The sequence below is a fragment of the Oryctolagus cuniculus genome, chromosome 2 (assembly GCF_964237555.1).
Source record: "Oryctolagus cuniculus chromosome 2, mOryCun1.1, whole genome shotgun sequence".
NCBI lineage: Eukaryota > Metazoa > Chordata > Mammalia > Lagomorpha > Leporidae > Oryctolagus > Oryctolagus cuniculus.
The window spans coordinates 156552021-156562862 of NC_091433.1; the positions used below are offsets into that span (position 1 = coordinate 156552021).

The 10842-nt window shown below is 56.6% G+C and overlaps 1 protein-coding gene across 3 annotated transcripts in view; it reads right to left on the bottom strand.

Annotated features, from left to right (window-relative positions):
• Positions 1-10842, bottom strand: part of PRKCE (protein kinase C epsilon) — a 502363-nt gene that overhangs the window by 20287 nt on the left and 471234 nt on the right. For 2 of the 3 annotated variants that reach the window (XM_070067858.1, NM_001082274.1), the window contains 2 exon segments: positions 5699-5887; positions 4937-5083 (listed from right to left, as the gene is read on the bottom strand). In XM_070067858.1, coding sequence (XP_069923959.1) covers positions 4937-5083; positions 5699-5887 — 336 coding nt within the window. 3 annotated transcript variants of the gene reach the window in all.

Genomic DNA, 10842 nt, shown 5'->3' on the forward strand with positions numbered 1-10842 from the left:
CCTTACCTTAAAGAGGGACATTCACACTGAAGCAAACTTGAAAAGAGAGAACACGTACACAAAGAGAAGTTTACTTGGCCGGCATTTCCCTCCTCGCCTCTGGCTTTGTCTCAGGCCAGCTGGGTTTCAGGGGGCTGGGGCTGGGGCTGGGGCTGGGGTGGGGGTGGAGGAGGCAGCCGACTCCTCCTACACTGGCTTCGCCCACTCCAGAATCTCAGAGCCTAATGCTTTTGAGGGGAGGGGATGCATTCACAGCAGGGAAGCCAGAAATGAGTTGAGTATCTCCAAGATTCAAGACATGATGCTGTTCCACCACGCCAGACATGGCTGTGGATGCTGGGGGCCCCACGGAAAGCCACCCCACCAGTCACACCAAAGCTAAAGGTGACACTTTGATGGAAAGTGGGCAATGCCACCCTCTTGGGATGCAATTGCCAAAGGAATTGACCAGGGAATTCCAGGCTGGCAGATTTTCTCCAAGAACAAAGGTATTGGCTCTAGCCTTGCCAGCTCTCCTAGGCCCCCACCCTGCCACTGCTAAGGTCACTGCCACCAAACCTCCCCCTCTGGGTACCCTTGCTCTGAAGCCAGGCACCCCCAGAAAATGGACTTGCACACAAGACAACGTGACGGCTTTGGCTTGGTGCTGATGGTGCATTGCTAGTGCAAAACTCACTCAGTTCACGCATGGGTAAAGGCAGAGGCGGGGCAGGAGAACGTGGAGGCACAAGGACGTGGAGGAGGCAGGACACAGAGGAGAGCTGGGGGGACAACGGGAGCGCACTCCACACGGAAGCAGAGCTGCTGGGTGGGGCCAGCACCAAGGGGCATCAGGAGGGCCAGCTGTGCTCCTGACAGCTCGGGACTCTGGGCAGGGCAGACGGGGAGGCTCAGGCGCTGGGAGCGGCACTCTTAACACAGCAAACATCTCAGGAAGGCAAAAGCCTGGCGGGGCCAGCAGCCTGCGGAGGTATGCAACGGAACCTGACCCCAGGCCAGATTCCAGCCACAAATCTGCACAATCCCCTCCTCAGCGATGCCTTCCGCAGGGCCAGGCTTGCTGGGGGTGGGGGCGGGGGCGGGGTGGAAGGCAGGCCTGGGAGCCCCTCTGCTGCATCCTCAAGGCCCCACGGGGGTGACTCAGAGATCACCAGCCTCCAGGGAGCCTGCCAGGCTCCTGATGGGTGCTGCCAGGTGGCTGAGTCTGAGCTCCAAGCAAAGCTGTGGCTGTGTCTGGGCTCTTCGGAAGTCCTGGGCTAGATGGTGTGCTCTCTCCCAGCCTCACCTGCCAACTCCTGCACCGTCCGGAGTCACACAGGCAGGACACCCCAGCGTCCCTCGGCTTCGCGGGCAGCCCAGGAGTGGGGCTGTAGCTACTTGGCAGGTGCATCCTGCTGTGGTGTGAGCAGGGCATGGCTCAGCAGCCAGTGGAGCTAGCCCCAGGCAGAGGAAACCGGGGGCTTCCTCAGGGACCCCAGGCGCTGCGCTTCACTGCACTGCCCTGGTGGTCTTAGGGCTCACCAGATTAGGGGAGTGTGTGCATCTGGTTTCCTTGCTTGTTTGAACACGGGCTGAGGCCACCACAATGGCAAGGCTGGTGACATCTGCTCATAAACTCTCTTCTCACAAAGTGTCTTCTTGACTGGGATTCCCTAGGACCCAAGAGCCAAGACCCTCATCCTGCCCCTGGCGGCTGTGACCCTCTGTCCTGTTTCTCCCCGACGCTGGGTTCTGCATCAGCCCTCCTTCCTCCCCTGTCAGATCCCTGTCTCTCCAGCTGGCCTGGGTAGGTGGGTGAGGTGCATGCAAATTCTTTGATGGAACTCCCTGTCCCAGGAGCAGAAGACTGCTTCCCTTGAGGGACAGCTCAGCTTCCTGGTGCCTGCCCCGACCCCTCGTGGGGGACCACCTCTCTGGCCTATGGGAAGGCTGATCCTGTTTATGGAGCACACAGTGGTCCTCACTGCTGGGCTGTGAGTCAGGCGGGTCCCCTTACGCCCAGGGTCAAGCCTGCCTTGGCAAGAGGGGGCTGACGGCTCACAAAAGCCCCCAAGTGCCCTCACATGGGCTTGTGAGGTTCTATCATCCCTGCCATGACTTTAATTCAGCTTCAGGTTCATCTCTGCCATCCACAAGCTCACAGATGACTCCGGCTGGCACCATTCACATTTCCCGGGAGAAAGCTTTCTACTGAGGGCCAGACTTGGCACCTTTCCCAGCTACCAACAAGATGTGGCTTCTTGCTTCCCTTTTCACTGTGACATTTCTCTGCAGAGAGGTCTTGAGTCTCAAGGATGTACTGTGACGGTTACGTGACTAAGTCTTGAGGGCCTGGGGCTGAGCACCCTCGGAGCAGCAGCGTGATTCAGCTCGCATCGAGAGCAGGACCCTCCCTGCCCCTGCATGCGGTCAGCTTCCTGTTTTCTCCGTCCTCTGGACAACATTCTAATTCTCTTCTTGTACCTGACTGCAAACCAACTCAACACACCCTGGGGCTGGGCCCTGTCTAGCGTGGAGGGTAACCTGCGTGAGTGCACAGAGAATGGTTTCCAGGGTCACCACGGAGTCAGACATGGGGGGAAGACAGTTCTGTGTTTCCTCTGGGCCATGTGCTCTCAGCTGGGGTGCGGGGCATAGCACTTCAGCCCCTCAGCCAAAGAGGCCAGCAGGGTCTGGGTGTGGGCTCCTGAGAGGCCCCAGGAAGGGAGGCGCTGTCCCCTTGTGCTCCTGGGGTCCAGGTGGTGGTGCAGCTCCACCTGAGCCCACGAGCCAGAGCAGGGCTTCCTCCTGCTGGTTCCCAGGGCCCCTACATCCCTGCCTGCAAGAGCGTGGCTTTAAGGAGCAGGTCATGGACTGTCCTCCCTTCCGCTTGCTCCTCTCTCTTTTCCTCTTCCCCGTGTTGCACCTCACCCGGGCTTGGTAAAGCCCCCTTTGGGGAAGGCCTGTGGCAATCACCGTTCCATCACCTATGTGTGCCACGCAAGGCAGAACCCATCCCCCACGGCTGCACAGGGCACAATCTCCTTGGTGTCATTTCCCACCAAGCCTCTTTTTTTTTTTGGACAGGCAGAGTTAGACAGTGAGAGAGAGAGAGACAGAGAGAAAGGTCTTCCTTTTCCATTGGTTCACTCTCCCCCCCAAAGTGGCCACTACGGCTGGCGCGTTGCGGCTGGCGCGCTGCACCGATCCAAAGCCAGGAGCCAGGTGCTTCCACTTGGTTTCCCATGCGGGTGCAGGGCCCAAGCACTTGGGCCATCCTCCACTGCCTTCCCGGGCCACAGCAGAGCTGGACTGGAAGAGGAGCAACCGGGACAGAACCGGTGCCCCAACCGCGACTAGAACCCAGGGTGCCGGTGCCGCAGGCGGAGGATTAGCCTAGTGAGCCACGGCACCGGCCTTGCCCAAGCCCACATTTAAGCAGTTTTGTTGCGTCGGCCTGCTGTTTGCACCGATTCTGTACTTAGCTCTGCTTCTGATTGTGTTTTGGGCCAACTGATTTATCTCAAATCTAAATGAAAATCAGATCCGAGCAGTTAGCGCCCTCCACTGCTGCTAGACCTCCGGGCCCTCCACCCTATGCTGCACCAGGCGCTCAGGATAGAGCCCTTGAAGACCGTGTGCAGAGGCTCTCTGGCCCCGCAACGCCCACATCCAGCAGCCCAGCAGTGAGGGGGAATGGTCAGCCCAAGGAGCTTGCATTCCAAGCCCTCTCCATCCACGGAATCCACAACACAGGTTTGGCCTGGAGTCCCCAGAACAGTTGTGAGGTGGGCGGGAGTGCAAGGGATGGTCGAGAAAGGTGAGCAGAGTTTAGCCTGTCACAAGTGTGCACACCAAGCATGTCAAGGACAAAGTACTTGAGTTCACTCACAGCTGGTCAGCTCCGCAGGCGCCAGCGTGGCGGAGGCCTGGGCCACGCCCACCAGTCAGCGTCCCCCCACCCCCACCCCAGAACGTTTCTAAGAATCACAGCATAATTAGTAATGGCGCCCCCAAAACCTCACTCCTGGAGTAGATGGGGCCCTTCTGATGAGTCACAAAGCACCGCGAGGCTTTTCTTCTCTACGTGGAGGCGGAGGGGGGGGGGGGGGGCTCAGCTGTTAGTTTTTATGGCAAGACAGGTGTACAGAGATTGCAGTGGCTCCGCCCTGCCCACTGCCGCCCAAGCTCAGGCTGAGGCCTTGGCTGCCACTTCGGGCTCCAATGCAGCCGAGGCGGGGTGTTCTCCTGCTCTCTCTCTCTCTCTGAGCGGGGCTCCTCCAGGCTCTCATTCCCAGCAGCAGACCACTCTCTGGCCGCGGCCGCAGTGGGGGGATCCCTGTCCCAGCGCAGCCCTGTTCTCTTCCCTACCCCAGGTTCCATGCCTCAGCTCCACTGGCATCAGGACAGGCCTCGGTCCTGGGAGGAGGCGCGTACGGAGGCTGAGAGCAGGAGAAAGGTGGGAGAGCACGGAAGAGGAGCCGACAAAGGGCACGAAGCCACCGCAGCCCTCCCCATAGGTAGCAAGGAGCGCTCCGTCTCCAGTCACCAGCAGAACCCAGCTTCCCACGCTGGGCTGTGTAAACACCACGCTGCCGCCACTACCTCCTTCAAAGGCTTACCTAGACTCGGCTCATTTAAAAAGCAAGCCCGTTGATCTACAAGCAAATCTGATTTCTCCACTAGGCCAACAAGGACCCGATCCAGCTCAATCAGAATAAAAAATGTTCTCCTGGGGTTACAAACCTTGGCCTCTCTGGTCCTGCTTTAGGCGGGCGCCATCTTTCTAACAGCCAGAGCCTGGGGAGTCGCGCCCCACCCCGCTGCACCCGTCCAGCTCCACCACTGGCTCTGTGGCGGTCACGTGTCCCCGTGACCCCCCCCCCCCCCCGCCACGCTGGGCGCATGCGCGCAGCCGGGCCTGCCCCGCGGGGTAGAAGTCAAGCATTTCACTTACAATTCGCGGCTTAAATGGTGGTTTGATTTTTTTCTGCTCCAGCAGCACCCAGTCGATCTCCTTGAAGAAGGGGTGCTGTTTGATGGCGTCCTCGCCGTTCTGGGCCGCCACACAGCCCAGGCGCTTGTGGGGGTTCTTGGTCATGAACTGGGAACCAGAACAAAACATGGTGATGTCACCGACCGGCCTGGCAGAGCCGCTCGGCCACGGAGAGGCGGCTGCCGGGGCTTCATCCTCAGCACCACCGCCCCGCCCGCGTTTGTGTTATACACAGGTTTTCTTTCTTTTTTTTTTTCTTCTGCTTTTTTCTTTTAAAAAAATGATTTTATTTACTTATTTGAGAGGCAGAGTGACACAGAGAAGAGACAGAGACAAAGCTCTTCCATCTAACTGGTTCACTCCCTAAATGGCTGCAACAGCTGGAGCTTCGCTGATCCAAACCCAGGAGCTTGTTCCAGGTTTCCCACGCGGGTGCAGGGCCTCCCCATGAGGTATTGTTGTTATTTTCTCTGACTTTTAAGTGGCGCACACAAGGTCATTAACTGGGCAGGTCAGAGAGCCTGCAGGTGCTGGTCTCTGTCCTTGCCTCCTCCGATCCCGGGGGGGGGGGGGGGGGAGCAGAGGTGGGTGAGCAAGGGAGGAAAGGTGTGTGTGTGTGTATGTGTGTGCTCATGTGAGTATGAGTGTGTGTGTGTGTAGGGGTGAATGTCAGGGGGAGGAGCTGGGGAGCAGAGCCTCGAGGGAGGGGCAGTGACCACTCACAGCTTTCAGGATGCTGACGGCCTCCTTGCTGAGCCAGACGGGGTACAACACATCGTCGTGCAGGATGGACTCAAACAGGTCGTCCTCATTGTCCGCCTCAAACGGGGGCTGCCCAGCCATCATCTCGTACATTAACACCCCTAGGGCCCACCAATCCACCGATGGGCCATATTCCAGCTCCTGCAGGATCTGCATAGAGAATGGGCAGTGTCAGGCGCCACCACAGGGGTCCACTCTAGCCACCCCTAGGCCACAGGTGCCCCAGGGGGGAGGATGGCCTCCTCATTTTCAGTTGGTTCCCCCACAGGGCAGAGCCCCCCATTACAGGGCTGTGTGTCTAAATCAGCGAGTGGGTGAAAGTGAGTTGGGGGGGTAGTCTGATGAGTGCCAACTGCCATCTGTCCAGGTTGGCATTGACATCTGTCATTCCAGAGGGTATACACCGCTCTTTCCGTTTGCGCACCACAGGAAGTGCCCGACTTGAGGTTAGGACCATGTTAAACTAAAAGGTATTTTAAGTACTGATTCAGAACTTCAATGCACATGAAGAATTCTATCTGATATCCAGATGCTGAAGCAGCTTTGGAAAGCAAATAACTGCCCCATCCTAATTTTCCTGTGGCATGGGTGACAGCAGATATGAAAAGGCAGAGTTACAGAGATAGAGGGAGAAAGAGATCTTCCATCCACTGGTTCATCCCACAAATGGCTGCAATGGCCAGGGCTGGGCAGGGCTGAAGCCAGGAGCCTGGAACCCTGTCCAGGTTCCTAAGAGGGTGCAGGGGCCCAAGTACTTGGACCGTCCTCTGTTGCCTTCCCAGGTGCATTAGCAGGGAGCTGGATTGAAAGTGGTGCCTCTAGGACTCGAGCTGGAGCCTACATGGGATGCCAGTGTCACAGGTGGTGACTTAACCTATTGTGCCACAACAGGGGCCCAATTTTTTTTTTTTGACAGGCAGAGTGGACAGTGAGAGAGAGAGACAGAGAGAAAGGTCTTCCTTTGCCTTTGGTTCACCCTCCAATGGCCGCCGCGGCTGGCACACTGCGGCTGGAGCACCGCGCTGATCCGATAGCAGGAGCCAGGAGCCAGGTGCTTCTCCTGGTCTCCCATGGGGTGCAGGGCCCAAGCACCTGGGCCATCCTCCACTGCACTCCCTGGCCACAGCAGAGAGCTGGCCTGGAAGAGGGGCAACCGGGACAGAATCCGGCGCCCCGACCGGGACTAGAACCCGGTGTGCCGGCGCCGCTAGGCGGAGGATTAGCCTAGTGAGCCGCGGCGCTGGCCACCAAATTTATCTTTTAATTCCATTTTTTCCACAATGTTTTTACAGCACCCTTGCATGTGTATGTGTGTGTGTGTATAAATATGTAGAGAGTCAATGACATAAGACCAAATCTGATAAAAGAAAACTTGGATTTAAGACTATCTTCCAATTGTACAGAGCTTTGCATTTTCAGCTATACTTAAAAAGTATGACATACGTTAAGTGTGGGGGGGGGGCAGGTCAGCAATGCTTGTCAGGCTCCGGGGGCAAGTAAATGGTGGCTCTTGGGGACAATCAGAGCAGGATTAGGCACTGCCCCGCCCAGGACAGGAGACTGCACGGCATGAGGTCCATAGTTCTGGAAAGAATCCCAAAAAGTGAAGAGGGTAGTGGGGAAGCAAGGCCAGACCGCGTGTTCTAAAAGGGGCCACCCACTGAGGACCACGGATACAAAAGCCAGGGCAGTGCTGACCCATGCCAGCTCACAGGATGCCTTGGGCAGGTCACTTGCCAGGCCCAGGAAAGGGCTCCAGCTTGCTTCTCTGATTTCAAGGTGGCAGGAGAAGAGAGGATCTTATGTGGTCTACTCGGACCATCCTCCTAGAGGTCATGAAGTGCTAGGTAGGATTAGATAACAAGACTTAGCTAGAGGTCTTTGTAAAGAGTAAAATCATCCATGGTTTAGGAAACCTCTGCATTTGGAGTCTGAAGGAATGCGAGAAGATGTGGCCAACCCTAAATGACGTGGGGCTGGTGTTCTGCTTGGTGACAACCTTTGGTCTCCTAGATTGATGGTTCATGCATGGACTCTGTGAGGTCAGGGCTACAGGCTCCACTGTCCTGCAGAGTCAGTGACTCTTCTCCCTCTGCTCTCAAAGACCCAGCACCCCAGCTGGCTCAGCATGGACCACCGATTTCTGTCTGTCAATGTCACAGTTATGACCTTTCTCTTCCAGAAGGTTTCTGGAACTCCTCTAGTCCTTTCTCCTGTCCTCTCACATCCTCTGAGCCCTGCCTGTTTCTGAGATTTGCAGGCACTTTTACCACACACTGCCACAGTTTTGTTAATTTTTTTCATGGCCAACTGTTTCCCTAACGTGTGTATAAAACGCTGTTAGGTGGGGGTGCCAGCCGCCTTCTGAGTCCCGTAGGGTGACCAGCCCATTCCAACACCTGACTGGCAGGTGTGTCTCTTCCTGGCTGTTCTCCCTTCTTACCTGGACTCAGCGGACTCTGGGAGCTAAGGTGGCCACCCTCTAGCCTGAGGGGGTTGGGACAGCTAGGTTCTGTGCCCCTGTGGTGTGGTGAGAAGGTGACCCCAGGTAGCCTGTGTGCTCAGACTGGATTGCCCCGTGGCAACCACAGGCCTGCACTGCCCCAGGCCCCTTCCCCAGCCTTTTGGTTCGAGGTGGCATCTGTTGTAAAATTCCTTGCAGGCTTGTTTCCCTGCATAAAACAAGTGAGTCACCTTCCCAGCAAGGGAGCTGGTGAGTCGGGCAAGGCTTTGCCCGCTGCCGGGGGCACCTGGCGTGTTCTTGAACCTCAGGGAGTCAGGTGCTGCCCAGGAAGGCAGGGGCCGGGCGTGGAGAAAGGAGTGGGTGCCACGGGGGTCAGCCAAGGGAGGCGAGCCCCACAGCAGAGCCGAGGCCTCGCAAGCATCTCCAGTTTCGTGTCCGCCTCTCCTGTTTGAGGACAGGCTTATGGTTCTGAAGCTTGGCCCTGCCCTCACCGCATTAGAGTACTCACCACATCCTGGTGCAGTGGAGAGGGCAGGAGTCAGGATCCCCAAGGGAAAGATGAGGAACCCGAGATTCCAGAACATTCGGTGACTTCATCAGGGCCACATGGGGGCATGCATGCTCATGCCGGGCTCAGCTCTCGGCTCTCAGGCCGGTGCTGTCCCAGTCTCATTACACAAGCCAACACCGGTGGCAGGGACGGAGCCACCGTTTCGCCAGCGCTTGCTACAGGCCAGGTGCTGAGTGCTTTAGAGGCATCATTTCATGGAATTTGCCCAGCAGACCTTGATAAAGGCAGCGGTACGTTTCTCAGCTGCAACTTGCCCGCAGTAAGGTGAGGGACCATGTGCCATTTCCAGTGCAGGGGTGAACCCGCACGGTGGCCACGGAGGCTGCGAGCGGAGGACGAGCGTCTGTGCCTCTTTATAGACAGCACAGTGGGCCACTGTGAGTCTTGTGGGTGGACTGCTTTTCAGGAAAGTGGGGTGGGAGTTTCGCTCGGTGTAAAGTGAACACTTGTCTTGGGCGGGGTCCTTAACCACCACACTGGGCCTTGTCAATGCTTCCACTCTGGCCCCGACTCACAAAGGGACTGGACCTGAGCATCTGATGACAAGGAACGCAGCAGGAAGAGGAGAACCATGGAGCCCATTGAGAGGCTGCTCCTTTATTTTGCCCTGAAGGCTGAGTCCCCGGGGTTTTTGCAGAGGGAACCTGCTAGCAGAAACATTGAACCCTGAAGCCTCCGAGGCGGCTCTCCGCTGGCTAGCCCTCCCTCTACTTTCCCATCCGTCTTCTCCCTGGCCAACAAGAACCCTCCCCCACGGCAACTGCTCCTGGGTTCATAGATCCTGGAACAGGACTCAGTCCACATCCTTTCGTCCTTGTCCTGATCTCGTTCGTAAGAAACTCTGTCCTACCTACCCTGAACTCAGAAAAGGGCCAAGAGGTTGTCGATCTCCAGGCCTTTGCTCCCATTGGAATGTCACGAGTTCTCATTTGCTCATTCAACAAACCGTTCTACGCACATCTGACTTGCGCTGGTTTCTGGGAGTAGCCAGGTCAGACGCAAGTGCCCTGACTCCAGACGCGCCAGATCCCAGAGATACCCGGCCACCTCCCAGCTCTGTCCCTGTTCCACACCTCCCTGGTGTTTGCAGGAATGCCGCTCCCAGCCCTTATTCTGCACAACCCAACTCCCTCATCATGTGCTCTTCCTGATCCCTGCAGATACTGTCTTGTTTTGAATACCTCCGTGTTCTGTTGGCTTACTTGTTTACTCGTCGCTCCCTGTAAAGCGAAAGTTCCTTCAAAACAGAGACCCAGGTCAGTCAGTTCTTCATCCCCCATTGCTTTGTGTCTAGCAGGAGCTCAAACAGTGCCCACTAAGAGGAAATGGAATTGGAATGTGCTAAGACCTGCCCACCAATGGGCAAGGTTGAATGGGTTAGGGATAGTTGTCAAAGTCATGCTGGCTAGTTATCTATGATAAGGCCAGTGCCTTAAATCTGCACAGCACACTAGGTGATCTGACCTTGCTCAGTTTGAGCAAGATTGACCTTCAGGAACGCAAGGTAAACAAACACAGGACAAAGAGCAAAACATCCAAACAATGTTCCCAAGGCAGCCCCTTCGCAAGGCTCACGATGAACATCTCTGATCCTTGCTTATGATCAGGCATAGTCATTCCCACTCCCTGTTCCTTCCTGAGTGCCCACTGTATAGAATAGCCCCTACACTGGACATGGCCAACCCTTGCTGGCTACACCATAGGCACATTACAACCGATCAAGCTGATCCCTGCCTTTAGTCTGACTATCAAAAAGTAGAAGTGACAATAAACGTCAACAGATCTCTCTTGGTCCCAGTTTTATTGGTTGCTCTGGTCTAGGATGGGACACTGTCCAAAATCTGGGGAGTACCTGTTACTCTCAGTTCATCTATGCTCTCCCCCATTGCTGCGACTTCCTCATGGAGAATCAGCAGGCCATCTGCCTTCCCCATTCTTCCTCCTCCCTGGGTTCAATCCTGGTGTTCCAGAGCCTTCTCCCAGAACCCCTCGATATCCCTGGTGCAGGGGGCTGGACCCCTGCCCCAGTGCTGGCATCGGTAGGCAGGGTCCTGTGCCCTAGGGTCTTAC